General features: G+C 43.1%; 1 protein-coding gene across 4 annotated transcripts in view; it reads right to left on the reverse strand.

The window, feature by feature from the left end:
• Positions 1 to 19290, reverse strand: part of SGCZ (sarcoglycan zeta) — a 1116694-nt gene that overhangs the window by 54351 nt on the left and 1043053 nt on the right. For all 4 annotated transcript variants that reach the window (XM_068278612.1, XM_068278609.1, XM_068278611.1 and 1 more), the window contains one exon: positions 16783 to 16905. In XM_068278612.1, coding sequence (XP_068134713.1) covers positions 16783 to 16905 — 123 coding nt within the window. The remainder of the gene's footprint in view (positions 1 to 16782; positions 16906 to 19290) is intronic.

Below are 19290 nucleotides of genomic sequence, written 5' to 3' on the forward strand. Positions count from 1 at the left end.
ACCAGTATGTTGCCATGGTCCTTCTGTGCTGCTGCTGCTGCTGAACTGAACGCCCACTTTGTCCTCCTCCTCCTCCTGACTCAGTCGCTACCACGGTACCACCAATGCACTCTGTCTGCGTTATCACTGCCCGGGTCACCGGGTGCATTTAATTTTTTGGCCAGCACTATGACGCTGTGCTGCTACTACTACCACCAGTATGTTGCCATGGTCCTTCTGTGCTGCTGCTGCTGCTGCTGCTGAACTGAACGCCTGCTTTGTCCTCCTCCTCCTCCTGACTCAGTCGCTACCACGGTACCACCAATGTACTCTGTCTGCGTTATCACTGCCCGGGTCACCGGGTGCATTTAATTTTTTGGCCAGCACTATGACGCTGTGCTGCTACTACTACCACCAGTATGTTGCCATGGTCCTTCTGTGCTGCTGCTGCTGCTGCTGCTGAACTGAACGCCCGCTTTGTCCTACTCCTCCTCCTGACTCAGTCGCTACCACGGTACCACCAAAGCACTCTGTCTGCGTTATCACGGCCCGGGTCACCGGGTGCATTTAATTTTTTGGCCAGCACTATGACGCTGTGCTGCTACTACTACCACCAGTATGTTGCCATGGTCCTTCTGTGCTGCTGAATTGACCGCCGGCATTGTCCTCCTCCTCCTGACTCACTCGCTTCCACCAATGTACTCTGTCTGCGTTCACACTGCCCGGGTCACCGGGTGCATTTAATTTTTTGGCCAGCACTATGACGCTGTGCTGCTACTACTACTACCAGTATGTTGCCGTGGTCCTTCTGTGCTGCTGAACTGACCGCCCGCATAGTCCTTCTCCTGACTCAGTCGCTACCACCACTGCACTCTGCGTTCACACTGCCCGTGTCCACTGACAACTCTGCTGCAATGTCATTGCTAATTGCTGCAAAAAAAAACAAAATAAAATTACAAAAACCTCTCTGGGGCCTTTTTGGCGTCAGCCACTCATCCTCCTCCAGCGGTACCTTCGCCGCCAAGTGCCATTGGAACTCGCCTTCACCTCTTTGACTGCTTAACGCGTATATCCCTTTTTAAAACCACTTATTACCAATTAATAGCCCCATTTAAAGTGTTGATTTCACTTTAAAATCCATTTTCTCTAGAAAAATTTTTGGGGGGGGAATTTTTTATGTTGAAGTTATGTTGCCCCTTATCACCTCGATAATCCATGCAATTTGGGGGATTGTAGCATGTATGGGGGCTTTGTTATTAACGTTAAAAGAAAATCCGCCTCCGGGCGTGAATCCACGCGTGATTACGCCATTCACGGCAGAAAATCCGCGTGGTTGTGTGGACGCGGACAAAAATCCGCATGCGGCGGGGCCGAATGCGGATTTTTTTTTTGCAACCACGCGGATTGCCGAATTCGTGGATGAGGCACATCCGAGCATCCCTGGTTATTACAACAATGTGATATGCTGAAGAACTCAGCTGGTGTTTAGGGAACAGAAAGGTAAGGGTATTGGGGTATTGCTCTGGTTTAAGTGTCATACTGACCTCCAGGCACCTAAATGTGTACGCAGATGGAATACTGCACACACAAAATGTCTTTTCTTATAGTACAGCCAGACAGTCCATTTAGTAGAGATGGCCTGAACAGTTTGCTAGCGGACAGTTCCTGGCACACTCGGGCTGTTCGCTGATCACATTTCATACAAATGTTTTTGTAAAACATTTGCGTTTGCATTTTGTACATTAAAATCAATGGCCACCGACTTTATCAATTAAAAGCAAAGCCCCCATACGTGGTAGAAACCAAATTTGCAGGGTATGTTAAGGAGGGCAGTGGGAACAAGAGGGAAAAAAAATCAAAAAGATCTTATAGTTTTTGAGAAAATCGATTTTAAATTTCTTGTTCTGAGTGTGGGAAATGTTTAAACGGCTGCCGACTTTAGCAGTTAATAGCAAAGCCTTCGGAAATGCTAGAAACACCAAATCTGCAGGGTAGGTTAGGGAACATTTTTTTTCAAAAAAAAGTTTTTAAACTAGGACCTGGGAAGGGGGGTGGGAGCAGAGACTACATAGGGGTTAAAAAAAAGTAGACAGACAATGGGATCCTGGGAATGTAGAGGCTGGAGGGGTGGGGGGGGGGGTATGGGGAGCTCAAAGAGTAAGGAGGAGAAAAACCATAAGGAAGTGATTAAACCCTCTACTGCTTCAGTATGTGCTACAAAAAAAGTAAAGTGTGGTGGTAATAATATAAAATGCATGCTAACCAATGCTAGAAGCCTTTTAAATATGATTGGTAAACTGGAGTTGCGCTGATGAGAGATAATGAATATGGTATTGTAGGTGTAACAGAAACATGGATTGATGCTAGCCATGATTGGATGGAAAAGTAACTTTGCAACTTTTTCGCTCTAACGTTAACATCATTTTTTTTCCAAAAATTATAAGGTATTTTTTTTTTCTTGTTCCCACTGCCCTCCCTAACATACCCTGCAAATTTGGTGTTTCTAGCACATTTGGGGGCTTTGCTATTAAGCACTTAGGTCGGCGGCCGTTTGCCAGCCATTAACGTCTACGGAGCCTACCGTGAACAGCCGATTTGCGAACATGTGCGGTAAATTCCCCGAAAAATTGATGTTCGCTACATCACTACTATTTAACAGGATGACCTGGCTATTTAGCGCTGTAAAGAAGCAAATACAGTAATTCTTACTGGACTCAAGTCATCATGATAGTCTCTCCACTCTGAAATAAGCTTACAAGGCTAAATTAATTTTTAAAGTGAACCTGAAGTAAAGGGTAAATGGAGGCTGACATCTTTATTTCCATTTAACCTCCCTGTCAGTATGATCATTTCTGGATTTTAGGGCCTAAAAGCTGTGCAATTTCTTCACAAACTTTTAAAACCTAAAAGCAGGAAAAAATGATACTGCTAGAAAGATCCAGTCCTGCACATTACTCACCTCCCCTGGATCCAGTGCTGCAATTCTCCCTCCATCCTCTGAGTGGCATTCTACCCCTATAGTGAAATCACCATCTGTTGTCATGTGACAAACGGCGATTTCAACTGGGGGATCAAGAGCCTCTGAGAACTGGAAGAAGAAGGGCTGCCAGCGTCTGGATACCGGGGGAGTTTAGTTAGAAATGCCGCCTAGCTGCACTGTGTCTACATAGCTCCCGGTGGCTACCCTTCCTGACTCAGGTTAAACAATACTAGTTGCTGGGTAGTCCTGCTGATCTCTTTGGCCACAGAATTGTCTGAATCACACATCTGAAACATGTACATGGCATTTTGGCAACAGGCTTTTTGGCGCAGGGTGAGCCGAAATGACGACAAATTCAGGGGGGGGGGGGGGGGGTGTTTCTCGGGTGTTAAACACTATTTCCCCTCTGAGTCATTGCAACTCAAGGGGAGTATTAATTAGGGATCTGGCAATATTTGATTTGGCACCACTGACATGATCTGAGGACCCTTTTAGCTTATCACATAGTGAGTGTGGTTCCAGATAACGGTAGTTGTGGCTGTCTAGTTTTTTCTTGTCTGCCAGTAGTAAAGATGATGGCTAGCAGGCTCATTGTAGATCAAATATTAAATGATGAATATCAATTGTTTCTTTATCTCTTCTATTTTTTAATTTCTCACTTTGCAATCTATTAATTGATTTCCCCCCACTACTATTCTTGTTGCTCCAATATTTTTGTGTTGTAGAGCTGAAAGGAATGTAAAAACTGAAAGTTTGGTAAATTTTTGTGTTACCTTCTCCAAACAGAAGTTATTTGTATTTCATACACTTGCGTTTGTAAAGTTTGCAAATATCTGCATTTTTAAGAAGCCAATACAGTACAAAACATCCTGGTGTTTCAGTTTCTTCCTAACTTGATGTGTAACTTGTATCCCTTAATGTGGTTGACAAATATGTTAAATTACAAAAACAGCAATGATGTGTACTATTTTTTTTCCTAAATTTAGTGCAAGGTAATACTATCTGTTGATGGCAGAAAGTGGGAAAAAAATAATTTAGATACTGCCAGTGGTACATAAATGCTGAATGATTCAATTCACTGATGATCTGTCAAAACTGGAGAGACAAATAAACCCCATAGTACTATTAGGCATGACTAGTGTCTGTCTGTACACAGGATCTAGGAGCAGCCTCCATTTGAGTCTGCTTTTTGTGTTTATCATAATACAGTATATTCCCCAATGTTGATACTTCATTGTTTAGGCTACTTGCACACCAAGACGTTGCGTTAGGTGCCACGTTAAAGTCGCATAACGTGCACCTAACACAACGTATGGTGCTGCAAGAGAGGACAGTAGAGTGAGCCGCGTTAGGCGGCTCTATCCCTTTAAGGTCTCCCAGAGTGGTGCTGATTGGCCGGCGGGACAACGTGATGCGGAGCGAGACACTCCGCATCACGTGGTCCCGCCGGCCAATCAGCTGCCGCCAGTGCAGTGAATATTAAGTAGCCATGTGCGCGGCTACTGTAGCTGGCTCTCCCCGCCTCCTCTCTGCCCCCCACTGAGCATGTGCAAACAGTCTAACGCGGCTATAGCCGCTCTAACGCCGTAGCATGCTGCACTTTCCGGACAACGTGCAGCTTTACATGTAACCCAACGTGGGCTGTGTGAACAGCCCACTTGTGTTACATTGCTGTGCGTTGGGGGAGCATTACAGGAGCACTAACGTGCGCCTGTAACGTCCATGTGTGTAAGCAGCCTTACAGTAGAGGCCAGGGTGAACAGGGCAGTGTTGCTTGCCTATTTTTGAAAATGGAATTTTGTGAAAATACTTTGATTTTTGCGCAATTCACGAAAACGCAAAAACGCTATTTTTACCGCAAAACCATGCAAAAAATTATTTTAGCATGAAAATGCATAAAACCTTATTATAAAAGGCTTTACAATGGTATTTTGGCTCAGTAGTTGAATTTAACATTATTTTTGTGAAAATTAATGTGAAAAGGCTATTGGCATTTTTGCTCATCACTGAAACTGATGTATAATTTTTTTTTATCTCCTTTGCCCTAGCAGACTAGCAGATGGAATCTGTGTAATCTCTATCAATGTCTTAAAAAACGTTTCTATGGGCTTGTTCACACCTAGGGCGTGTAGCGGGTTTTTTAAGCACCAGCGATTTTAATAATTGCCCTAAAAACGCTTGTGAAATGATTGCCTATGAGAGTGTTCACATCTGAGTGGTTTGTTTCTGATCCGCTCAGCAAAGCACTGCCTGTACCTTTTTTAGGGTGATTTTGCTACAATGGAAGGTATAAAAAAATGCAAAAACGCTCCCAAAATCACTTTGTGCGGTGATTGCGTTCGCACTTTCAAGAATAAATACATAGTATTTCTTCTTTTCCAGGTCAAAGAGTTTACTTTCTGACTTGCGTCAGGAAGTGAAAAAACAAATCGCTCTGCAAAAGCGCTTAGAAAGGGGCGTGACAAAAAAATCGTAGCGCACAGGTAAGCGCCGGGAGTGGAAAAAAAACATTCACACAATCGAGAAACGCTGGCCTCAGTGATTGCAATTTTATATGTGAACAAAGCCTTATGCTACGTACACACTTGCGATAACTATCGTTCGCTAGGAACGATAATTGAAAGACGAACGATACGGCAATGATAGGAATGCAACGATAAGATGCAGCGATCATCATACACATTGTAACGATCGTTCTCGCAGAAAAGAACGATCAGAAGGAAATGTTGCGTACATACTTATATAAAATATAAAAAAAAACAATGACATGGAGTTACAATAGATACAAATATATGATTGTTAACTTGAAAACAAAGTTTAATTGAAATAAGCAATGTAACAATCTTTACAGCCGCGCTACAAAGGAAGTACGGAAGCTGGGCAGAATTCAACGCAGGCGCATTGGCCCTTGTAACGATCGTTCTCGGCTGATGTCTGTACACACTATAGTTTTATAACGATTGTCGGTAGATACGATCCATCAGGTTGGATAATTCCATCTTCCCGATGTCGTTCTTTTGTCGTTCGTGTTAATGATCGTTGGCTAAAGTTTTTTCCCCCGATTGTCGGCGGAACGATTGTTAATTAGCTGTTTCAAACGACCGTAGTCGCCAGTGTGTACGCAGTATAAGTCTCTGTTTCTACCAGAAGGTCCTTCTTTAATATATTTGTTATATTATGCTGTTCTAATGTAGTTATCTATTCTAATTTTTGTCCTAAAAGAAAGTACACAGACCTTACAAAGGCCTTTTTATGTGTGTTTTTTTTTTTTTTAAAGCAAAGGTTATACCTCTTTATTTTATTAAGTGTACATAACACAGGAAAAAAATACGCTTAAAGAAAAGCAATAGCTGTACTATACTGAAACTTGTTAAGTGCATAAATGTGAAGCAATAAGTCACTTGACAGACCTGAGTTGTGTGCAGTAGAGCAAAAGATTAGAATACAACACTGTTCCTGTAGAAAATATCACCAGAAGTATTAGTCTCTTTCTGTAGCTGAAACGCATTAAATGTGCTCAATTTCCCAGCATAACGATACATAAGTAATGCTCCCAATAACATGCTTACATTTTCCAAATCATTTAAAGTATAGTAGAGTACTTCTGTTTAAATTATACTGCCTGACTAATTTTACAGCTCTTTTTTCAATCTAAGAAAATACTCTACTGGTTATTTTATTATTTACAAATAATACTGCCAGACTTGATACAAATATTCACTTATACAATATACAAATTATGATACAGTCAAAATATCCCCTCTGCTCCAATAAGTTAGCTATAAGAGCATCTATAAACAATTATTTGCCACTAGATAGCTAATAAAAAGGTTAATAGACTGCTTTTCACTTTGCTCAGAAGCATATCAGTTCCATATCACGCTGCCTATTTCTGAGAAGTAATGGAAAAGCTTGTAATCAGTTTGATTAGTTGATAGATTTGCAAAGCTCTGCACTGTGTTCATTTCCTAATTTAACACAGGAGCAGCAAATAAACTCCTCACAAATCATAGCAGGCATAGCTCATTGTGTGATACCCAGTGATAAAATGGGAAACATGCCTGCATGTGCACTACTTCCTGTTCATATCAATGAAGTCAGTCTTGGCTTTTGTTCTGTAGAGGCGCCTTATGTGCGGCTACTAGTACTGCTAGGCACTGCTATTTGGCCTAAGGAAGTGGGCGAGTACCCATGAAACGTATTGCCAGTGCAATAAACACTCTTCTATTAAGTAAGTTTGTGTTCCTTGAGGTAAGCCACCTCGCCTTTTTTTCTTTTTATTTGTTTTTAAAGTATTTTTTTTACTCCTGGGCGCCTCTTTCCCCTATATCTTGTTCTGTTGACAGCTGAAAAGGAAGAGATGGGTTGAGTTGTAATGGCGACCTAGGCAAGGTATTAGATTTGAGGCACCCTTGTGGTCTTTTTGGCAAGCTGAAGTGGAGAGGGGTCAAAGAAGGTGGCAGGTGGACCCCTTGAAACCCACTAGGCCCCAAGTACCTTTCTAGGATGCCTGGTGGATGATCCTGCTCTGTGCAGAGGTACAAGGTTCTCAGTACATTAAGACTATAATACATCAGCAACATACTAAGTTAGCAGATTGCAATTTGTAATCCTTTTACCCATTTCAACCTTTAGCACCCTACTACTAGTGCAATAATACAATGGGAGAAAGCGGTTAATTCATTACCACTAGAAAAAAACATGTTTTTGTTTTCTAACCTGAAGTTTCAAAATTTGGGCCTAAGCTTATATAAAAAAAATGGTTTATATTCTTAGGAATGAATATACTGTCTTTAAAATGAGTATAAAAATAAATAATAGTAATAATGTAATTAAGCCACTAACAACAAACATAAAAGCTTTGTTCCGGGAAGATTCTTACAGAATACATGAAATGACAGGAAGAAATTATTTAGCCAGCAGCTATTGAAAATCAAACCTTTGATCAAGACAAATAAGTGGATCATTTGCTAATCCTTTTAGGCAGCGTGGTACCTTTATGAACTGTTCAGACGAACACAGCACACAGGATTAATACCTAATGTGCAGTAACTGCAACCCACTGATATCACATCTATGTCTAAAAGAAGCTTTATTACTGTGTGAAAGGTCATGTCCAAACAGAGAGCACAACATCTATTGGCTCCTTAACTGTTTGCCTGCAGCTTATTGCTTTAAAGAGGAACTGTTAGGTATAAGGTCTCAGAGAAAATAAACACATATATCAGTAGCTAAAGATTGGCTGTACTTACATTACATATGCATTTCACTGTCCACGTTTGGATTTCACAGAATTTGTATATAGTATATGCAGAGATAGATGCTCCTGACAGCTCATGGCAGGCTCCATGTTTTTCTGTCAAATGTGTCGTCATGTCCTCCCTGCTTCCTGATCACAGATAAGCTCCTACTTGAACAACACAGTGTGCAGTGAATATTAATGAGCCATGTGGCTAGGAACAATAGCTGACTCCTGCAGTGTACTCTGCCCCGAGATTTATCAGTGCTACGCGCTGGAAGGATTAGAAGCTGCTGTAACGTCTCATTAGCAGCCGAGGGGAGGGCCCCAGAATGCTTTGCAGTTTAGTATGCGGATTGCGTCTTTATGGGTCTATAACAGCCTTTAAGATAAGCACACATCAAAGGTAACTGAGATTTTTATCTTCACTAATAGCTTTTGGGCTTCCTTCTAAACTGTTTAACACAGGAGAATAGAGGTTTAAATTAGCTTCTGCAGCCTTACTCTTTAAAGAAGAACTTTAACCAAAGATTGAACTTCATTCCAATCAGTTGCTGATACCCCCTTTTCCCATGAAAATATGTTCCTTTTCTCAAATACATGATCAGGGGGGTCTGTGTGGCTGATATTGTGGTGAAAAAAACCCCAAAGTGTGATGTCATGACCAAGGTCCTGACAGTCTGCTGACTGTGAACCTCATTGCATTGTGGGAAATAACGGCTTTTTCCAACGGTAAAGCAGGCGATATCTCCCTATGTGCATATAACTCTTAGTAAAGCATTCCATACAGATCACATGGCAGAACGAAATATGTCACCACCAGTGATAAATGTCAGACTGTAAATCACAGGAAAGATTCTATAAAAGGCAAACGCTGACTAAATAATCTATAAATGAATATTAAAACAGTGTACAGGGCGCTCAACAAAATAAAATCATTAACATCTGCATAAAGCACTTCACGCTCACCAGATAATATGGCTGACCCATTTAGGATCAGCAACACACGCCTCTGGCCTTGCCAGTTCACAGATATGCCACGTGTTCCACCTCTGATCTTCATGGCTCCATACATGTAACAACAAATAACGCAATAGTGCAATACTGTATGGCTTTTCCAAGCTTCCACAACACCACCAGTGCTCCTTGGTAAAACTCAAGCACCCAGTGTTCCACCACCGAGCTAAAAACTTAAGCCTCTCACCAGGTATGCTGGCCAACCCAGCACAGATCAGCAATTAGCGATTGAAAGTGTGTTACGATCACTCCCTCCAGTATGGGGTTTCCTACGACTCAAACAGGCTGGATATAGTGTAACCCCATTTTTATTTAAAACATTAAAAAAAGCAGTGCACTTACAAATTTCCACTTTAAAAATGCACATATCGGGCTCATCTAGCGTCTGCTTCGCTCCTTTGGCTCCGCCCTACTAGTTTCGTCGAATTGACTCATCAGGGGCTTGGCCAATAGGAGCTGCCAGACACTATATGTTGTCGCCCACTTGTCACATGGTTCGTGTTTCAGCAAGTTTACTGACCGCTCTCTGACACTTTCCTATAGAGCGATTCTTATTGGATGGCATAAGCGTCCCTGTACTACAGCCCCCATAATCCTCTGGTCTTCCTGCAGCGATCCACAATCCCATTGGTCCGCCATATATCTTAAGACTGCATTCCCCATAATTCTGTGAGGGCCTCTTATGTAGTTAGTCCTTCTGTAGGGAGAAAACTATGTTACCCATAGTCCTGTATCCTGCATTTCCGTGGTCTATGCTTATATGGGGAAAGAGACTACATTACCCATAAGCCTCCAGCAAGCGGCATCTTGATTCATTATTTTAAGATTTATAAATTAATATCTACTTTCTTATAGTGACCACATTCTAACATTAATTAAAATAAAAATAAAACTGCTAAGCTGAAAATGTAAAATTTAAAATGGTACAGCACATGAAAGTTCAGCATATCTGAATGATATCCAGTTATTGGCGCTGCATTTCATAAATTTACCTCTCATATATTGGGCTACATAACCCATATTAATCTACATAGATACATTATTTTTATATGCATCCCAAGTCTAAAGAGTAGAGGGGGGACTTAATTCACTTAAAGATGTTCAATTTTATTACTGCTTTGCGGCCAGTAATTTTGCATTACCCGAAAGTATTTTTATACATATCCCACTTTTATTCACATATACACAAATATCTTATATGCATTACTGGCCTTTCTAATCACAACTGACCAAACATATCATTCTGTTGTTTTCCCCATACTAAATTAGGGCAATAGATGTCAGTTTAGTACATATGAATACAATTCCACATGCTATGACATCCCTATCTTCCAATCGCGTTTCCTTCATTCCCAGACATTATACAGGGTTCACTCCAGAAAGACCCAAGCATGCATAACCTGTATCTTATACAATGGGCTAACAATTGAATTAAAAGCACATGACCAGCCAAATGAAAATACAAATAGAGAAGCAAAGCTAAACCCCATGGGCCTCAGTCATCTGCTATAAAACAGTTGACGACTAGCTGAACATTCAATCCGCCAGGTACCGATGTATTTAATTCGTAGATCCAGCGGGTTTCCATTTTGGATATCTCCCTAATTTTATGGCATCCTCTCCACCTAAATGAATATTGTAAACAATAAGCAAAAAAAAGACCTAAAATACCATTTTCTGTTGCTCAAAGTTACAAGTGCGTAAACTCATCCAAACCATGCACTTATCTGATATCTCGTTCTATTCAATCTCAGGCGAAAATAAATAAAAAGAGTTGCTTATACAAGGGATACCTCCAAGAGAAGAAGTCTAAATATGTCTTCCTCATGAGGGTCAACTCACACTAGCTCTGCTCTTGGATCATTTTCTGGAGCAGGTGCCAGCAGACTAACAAGCTTTTCCAATGGGCCTGTTCACATGGCCTATTTGCTTTTGGATATGGCAATGCAAATGGACATATTCAATCTGCACAGTACTTAGTGGATAGTAGATACATTCCCATATCAAAGAACATGGCGCAATTCCACTTTACAAACACAGCAAGCACCTTCAGCAGACCACCTGAGCGGGTAAAAATTGCATTAGGTAAGCTACCTGCTCCAGAGGGTGTGACATAGTGAGGACTAACCTTAGCTCTGTCAAAACGGAGTTTAGATGATTTTAAATGAACACTGTAGTTAAGATACAAGGGGCAATATCCTATTTGGAGTAATAAGTAGCTCAAAGCGTGCAAGCTACTTACCTCCTGCCCATGGCATAAAGATTACCAGCAAATCTAATTGATCTCTTCACTTGTGCAATGGCTGAGCGTTAAAGGTAGCTATTCACCAAAGTGGTGCTCACATGTGTCTAGGGATAAGGAATGAGGTTTTGTGCTGTGATGCTGTCCTTCAGCACTACTGCTTTGCTCCCTCAGGGGATGCGCACACTCCATTCACTGTCACCAAACATCCACCATTAGAGCGACAAAGCTTCCCATAACTTACCAGATGCTCGCTGCTGCATGCCAGACTCTTCTGGCACCATCACTTCCTCTTGCTCTGTGCCGACCGGTGACCTGCCAATCCAGCTGAGACTGCTGCCACTTCTTTCTGCTGCATGAGAGAGTAGTGGAGCCCTGGCAAAAGCATTTTTAGAACTCCTAAAGTCGTCCATTAGGTGTCCCAATGAGTATCAGGGTGATTTTCATTGGTTCACCTAGTGGGCCAATGGGTGACTCCTGTGGGAGCTATGAAGTTCTATTGTCAGAGCTCCAGTGTTAGCCTCAGTTGGTATGGTGGGTCGGCACAACGGGAAGTGATGGTACCTGGTGAGCCTGGCATGCAGCGGTGGATGTCGGGTGAGCTCCAGGGTGCCTGGGGCTAAAGCAGTGGCTAGCAAGGGAGAGCATCAGCCAGGAAAGTATTCTTCTATAAAGATTTAAAGGATAAGAAAAAAAGCTAGAAGTAAAAGAAGAAATAAGTTACAGATAAAAAAAGAATAATACATGAGGAGGATTTTAATTTCAACATTGAATAATGGGAAACCCAAGCAGGAGTTTCAAGGATGCTTTGCTAGGGCTCACAGTGTTATAGTGTGAAGGGGTGCCAGGAGTACAAGGCAGTGGATGTTTGTGACAGTGTCTACGCTTGGAGGTAGGTATCAGCAGGCCCCAGGGGTACATGGCAGAGCTGTAGAGGGGTTTGTCACAGAGAGGGCAGGTAGCGATGGAGCACTGGCAAAGGATCTTCAGGCAGTGACACTCAGTGGTGGTATTCCGTCAGTGAGCTACTATGTAATGGAGGCTCAGAAATGCATGGTTACTGGGAAGGAAGATGTGCGTTAGGGATTGAAGACCTGCTACTAGCAGGTCTAAGCTTATGTTTATTTCTGACAGTAGCATCACTTCCCCACAGCATGAAAAGGGAAAGTGGATAGGGTATACAGAACATGAAATACATTACTGTATTACCCAATGCACATGCGCACTGCGCTGCTACCACAATTTACACTAACTGCGTCACCATGGACTAGCATAGCTGCATAATTCATGCGATAGTCATGGATCATGCAGCAACGAACACACTACAGAGTTTGCAACAAGCTTGTGGTGATTTCGATACTTTCATTACACCACATTGCGTTGCAATAGTGTTTAAGTCTCCATAGACTTACTTTGCCCTAGCGAGGAGCTGTGGCGTGAGAGAGTACTGCAACATAATACGACATGTGTAGTGTGAAAGTAGCCTAACACACCCTCATGCCATACGTAATAAAAAAGTCCCTAAGATAACAAGTTATGTATTGTCTTTAAATTCCAGCATTTACGCTATGTTTTGTGTTATATGGGGCGGAGGAGTGAGCAGTTCATGGGCATATTACAGATGAAGTTAATTTGTTTTGTAATTTTTTTGTGTACTTTTTTTTTACCACTAGATGTCCCCACACTATTCCTGTCTACTTAGAATGAGGAATCACAGCATTCTAAATAGTAAGAAGTGAAAGTGTCTTGTTTACACTGAACGATCACTGTCCCTGACTGGAAGATGTGATCGTTTAATCATTAGACACTTTGATTGGCTTTGGGACCACATGTTCCCATTCACCAATCTGTGCACTAACTGATGGCACCCTATGTATGCCACTCATCAACACAGACATATGAGAATCTGCATCTCTGGGAGCTAAAGTGAAGTCCTCAGGGACGTAGATTATCATCCTGTAGGAGGGGAACTAGTTGAAAGGCATTTTATTAACAAGGTATGAAAAAATCACCTAGGAGAACTTAAGAAAAAAAAGTGAATTGAATAAGGGGCACTGTGGTTTACTAGTTAAAGCAAGTTGCTGCAGATTTTTTTTTTATGTTAACCTCCCTGGCGGTACGCAGTTTGAGGCTGGGAGGGATTTTTTGAATTAAAGTTGTTGTAGCCTTTGTAGCTAGCACCAGGCTAGCTACCATTGTCCCCCAAGTTCCCCCGCACCCTTCTGATCCCCCCGATCACCGCCGCTATAAGTTACCTAGCCTGCGATCCTGCGAGAGCCTCAGCCTCCCCAATAAGCTTCAGTCGTCGCTATGGCGACATGACGTCTGTCATCATCGACATCATGCGCAATCCCGATCCTCCCCCTAGCGAAGCTTGGAGCTGATTGGAGAGGCTGCGCCATTGCGGGATCTGGGGGGGGGGTACGTATAACGGCGGCGATCATGGGCAATCAAAAAACAGCGGAGGGACTTGGAGGATAATGGTAGCTAGCGAAGTGCAAGCTACAAAGGCTACAACAACTTTCATTCAAAAAGTCCCTCCCGGGGCAGAGAAATCCTCTGCGGCTGCTACCCCGAGTGTAGCTCGGGATTACTGCCAGGGAGGTTAATCAAGATTTCACAGTTTAATGAATTTTAGCAATGCTTTTGTTGACATTTATTAAAATAATTTTTGCATACAAAGGGTCAGCATAAGTTAGTATGATAAATTAAGGCAAGGCTAGCCTAGCGGCAATACTATATAATCATGTAATCCTAATACAAGGCGCAATGAAAAAAGGTGCGTGATCATGAAGATAATTATTCTTATTTTACAGACATTTGTTCCTGAAACCAATGTTTTCCTTATCCCTTATTTTTTCTAGTTTAAATAAAATAACAGACAATAATTTATATATCAAGTAAGCAAAAGACAAGATAACCATTAGAATGACAGCACCTAAGTAAGTCAACTATATGCAAGGGCTATAAAATAAAAACCAATCACTAGAGCAGGCTGTCAGTCTTTCAGTCAAGGCTAAGATGCCGCAAAATGTACTAGTCTGAAAAAATGATATGCAGTAAATCAAGCCCCTCGCTCATAATTCACTCATCCATAGTAAAGTACTTAGAGTTGTAGAAGGAAACCCGAGGCATGAGTCCTGCAAAATAAATTCACTGTGCAATCTTCAGTTCACATTGTCATTCTCTCCTTCCTGTACACAGCTGTGAAAAAAACAGTCTGGAACTTCATAGCCAACAGAATGCTTTATACATGTCAAAGAATCTAATTTCCGTGTGGATTGTAAACAATTTTTCCAGAAATCCCTAGGCAAGGTTTCAATGCAATAACTGCCATGATATAATAAAAAGCAATAATGCCATCATCCGCTTTAAAGGATAAATACATTTTAAACCATTTTTGTCAACGTGTTGCAATATCATTAGTATGTAAATAAGAGTACATAAATAACAGTGTCAAATGGTGGTCTTTTTCCCCCTGTCCTTCTCTACTTTAAAGGTGATTAAAGTAAGTTTAGCTATAGTTTTTGTCCTTCAGAGATAAACACAACACCTAATAACAGTTCCAACTTCAATGCTATAATTTAATTCCACCCTCTCCTTGGCATTGTGTATAATAGTCATTAGTTCTGGGGTTTCAGTGTGCCCACTGGCGAAGGCTTGAATTATTGTAATGAACTGGGGGTGCCTGCATCTTTGTGTTCCTCCTCTAATTCTCACTGGCTGCTCTCTCTTCTACCCATAACAAAGTAGCACCACCGGAGGCAGTGGCAGCAAGGTCAACCAGTACACAGCATCACCGGGCTGACAGTCATGACGGCCTGCCAGCACAGCATCCCCAGGAGCATCCAGCCAGCCAGCACAGCATCACCAGGGCATCCATCCAGCTCAGCATCACCAGAGCATCCAGCCAGCCAGCACAGCATCACCAGGGCATCCAGCCAGCACAGCATCACCAGAGCATCCAGCCATCCAGCACAGCATCACCAGGGCATCCAGCCTGCCAGCACAACATCACTAGAGCATCCAACCAGCCAGCACAGCATCACAAGAGCATCCAGCCAGCCAGAACAGCATAACCAAGGCATCCAGCCAGCAAAACATCACCAGGGCATCCAGCCAGTACAGCATCACCAGAGCATCCAGCCAGCCATCACAGCATCCCCAGAGCACCCAGCCAGCACAGCATCACCAAGGCATCCAGCCAGCAAAACATCACCAGGGCATCCAGCCAGCATAGCATCACCAGAGCATGCAACCAGCCAGCACATCATCAACAGGGCATTCAGTGTGCCCACTGGCGAAGGCTTGAATTATTGTAATGAACCGGGGGTGCCTGCATCTTTGTGTTCCTCCTCTAATTCTCACTGGCTGCTCTCTCTTCTACCCCTAACAAAGTAGCACCACCGGAGGCAGTGGCAGCAAGGTCAACCAGTACACAGCATCACCGGGCTGACAGTCATGACGGCCTGTCAGCACAGCATCACAAGAGCATCCAGCCTGCCAGCACAGCATCACCAGGAGCATCCAGCCAGCCAGCACAGCATCACCAGGGCATCCAGTCAGCACAGCATCACCAGGGCATCCAGTCAGCACAGCATCGCCAGGGCATCCAGCCAGCACAGCCCCACCAGGGCATCCAGCAAGCACAGCATCACCACGGCATCCAGCCAGCACAGCATCACCAGGGCATCCAGCCAGGACAGCTTTACCAGGGCATGCAGCCATTACAGCTTTAGCAGAATGGTAATACAGCACAGTATCACCAGGTTGTACAGCTAGCACAGCATCACCATGGTGTCCTCCCAGTCACTACAGCGTTGGCAGGGCATCCAGCCAGCACATCACCTGTGCTTGGGATAATAGACATAAATATCTATTTTATTATATCTCCTGTTGTTGTTTGTATGGAAACTAGGGAATTATGTTTAACAAGGGGATTCTTTTTGATTAAAATAGGGGGGGCTTCATCCAGTGTTTTGTAGCTATATCAGTGCATGTACAGGGTAAAAAAGGGGGTTGAGAACTGTATGTGATGCTGTTTGCACTAACAAAGTATTGGCCACTGAAAGCAGTTCCCTTTGTCAGATCCTGAGCCCACAGACTCAACTTCAAAACTCGAAAGAGATGTAACAGCATGTTCTGATTGCAATGGAGTAAATATTTTTATTTCCTGTTCACAGAAAATGCGAGCTGATTTTCCACTGTGATTCCAACACGCAACTGTTGTGCCTTTCACATTCCTGAAGTGCAGCAAGAAGGTACTTACAGAAAAATTGTTCTGATAAGAATGTTTTCAATATAGTGCTGTGTTCAATCCATTACCTGTGACTCGGAGTTTGTCAGCACCAATTGTGATTTCATCTTCATCCGCTGAAAACAAAATCTTTCCGTCCTCAGTTGACTTCACTTCAAACCTCTTACACTGGGCTTCCACTGCATCAGCCCCTGCATTAGAAAAGAGAGAACATGCACAGATAAAGAATATAATTTAGCATTAAAATATTGATAATTTTTGATATTAGCTCTAACAGCAGGAAGCACATTTGTACAACAGCAGAGCTAACTTTGTACTATGACTAATGCAAAACAATGGTGTATTTATATAAATCCCATTTCAGTGAAAGCCTTGCTCATTGTTTCTAAACGCAACTTCTGCCAAGCTAAAAGAATAAAATATATATATATATATATATATATATATATATATATATATATATATATATATATTGTGACAGGGTGTCACAATGTTTATCAGAGAAAGTGCTGGATGGTGTATATGTTGCACCACGATTCCAGCACTTCATGTGTTAAAAGGCTCCAGGAATATTGTTGTTTTCTTCTTTCCTGAAGCCTATTGGGAAAAAGAAAACCAGTCTAGGGTCCTGGAGCCGGTCAGGGAAGAGCTGGGTGGGTTCCCTGACCACCTGGAGCCAGTCCGGGTTTTTCCTATCTGTGTGCTGCTCACACAGGTGTAGTACTTAAGTTAGCAGGCTGGACAATGGGAGAGCTTCCTGTATGCAGTCTGCCTGAAAGCTGCAAGGAAAAGGAGCTCTGTGAGTAATTGCAAACCTGCTAAACTGTAAGTTGCTCTGTTTTGTTTCATGGACTGTGATCAAATATATTTGTGTTGCTAGTATAGACAGGACTGCTGAGTGAGGTAGGCAGGAGCCAGACGGCTATGTTTATTTTCCTTTTTGTTTATTGTTTTGAGCAACTTGCAAAATAAAGACTGAGCAACAGACTGGTTGTATGGGAAAAACTGGTCACTACCCCTGTTTGTGCATGGTGGAATCCTGCAAGAGGCTGCAACAGTCCACAATTGGTGCTCGGATGCGGGCATAAAGATTCCCTACCAAGTGCGTTTCATCTAGCAAGTTGGTTGCATTGCATCACGTCTGCTGTTTGTAAAAACGATGGAAGATCTTGTGTTACGCTTGGCTCAACTTAGTGCAGCCCAGCAAGAGGCAAATGTGCTGCAGCGAGAGACTAATGCACAGCAGGCTGCCCAGCAGGAGGCGCTGGCTGCACAGCAGGCTGCCCAGCAGGAGGCACAGCAGGAAATTGTACGTCTGCTGAGTGCTCAGGTGACAGCCCTGGCTGAGGCAGCAGAGAGAGATAGGAATGTGCAAGCTGAAGCTGCCAGGAAAGACAGAGAAACCCTTGCGGAGGTTCTGCAGCAGCTGAACTTGCGCCAGGAACAAGCTGGCAGTGCCACTGGTAACAGTGGCTTGGTTAAAGCAAGCCACTTTCTCCAAAAGATGACTCCACATGATGATGTGGAAGCATTTCTGAATACATTTGAGCGTACAGCAGAGCGAGAGGCGTGGCCTAAGACCCAGTGGGCAGGCTTGGTTGCTCCGTTTCTAACCGGTGATTCTCAGAAAGCATATTTTGATTTGACTGCTGAGGATGCTCAGGACTATGAGAAATTAAAACTAGAAATTCTCCGCCGGTTGGGGGTCACTCCAGCTGTGCGGGCCCAACGAGTGCACCGTTGGAATTACCTGTCTAATAAGTCTCCCAGGTCACAGATGCATGATTTGATTTATCTTGTGCGAAAATGGTTACAACCTGAGATACTCACTGCACCCCAGATTGTCGAAAGGGTCACGATGGATCGATTCTTGACAGCTCTGCCGCATGAGTTAAGAAAGTGGGTTAGTCATGCTGATCCAAAGTCCGCAGATGAGTTGGTTGAGATGGTAGAACGCTACCTAGCGGCAGAAGGGTTTTTAGCAGGTGTGTCGGCTCCAGAGAACTTACCTGCAAAGCGGCGTCTGCCAGCAGGGCCAGGAAGAGGCACATCAGCCCTAAGTTCTCCTGGGGGTTCTAAAACATGGGTGAAGACCAACATGGATACCAGGTGTTCGAAAGATACTCTACCAGGCTCCAGTATCCAGTGCTGGCGGTGTAAAGCTTGGGGGCATGTAGCTGCCAAGTGTCCTATGGTCACAGAGCCCATGGAGTGTGAAGCAGCACGGCGGTTATCCTTCTTTGCCCATCCTGCGTGTCTGACATCTGCTGTGGCCCACATGGCGCTGGTCAAAGTGGGTGGAAGGAGTGTCCAGGCATTGCTAGACTCTGGGAGCCTGGTCACGCTTGTACATTCAGATCTGGTAGCACCAGACCAGATGAAAAAACAGTGTATTGGTGTTTTGTGCATACATGGTGATGCAAAGAGTTATGGTACAGCGGTGGTCCCAATTGAAACCCAATTTGGTGTAACACCCCATGAGGTTGGAGTGTCTAAATCATTGATGCGTTGGGCTCTATTCTCAAAGAGCCAAAAGTACCGCAAAATTTTACCGGTAAATTCCCGCCAGCGGTAAA

The sequence above is a fragment of the Hyperolius riggenbachi genome, chromosome 1 (assembly GCF_040937935.1).
Source record: "Hyperolius riggenbachi isolate aHypRig1 chromosome 1, aHypRig1.pri, whole genome shotgun sequence".
NCBI classification, from domain to species: Eukaryota; Metazoa; Chordata; class Amphibia; order Anura; family Hyperoliidae; genus Hyperolius; species Hyperolius riggenbachi.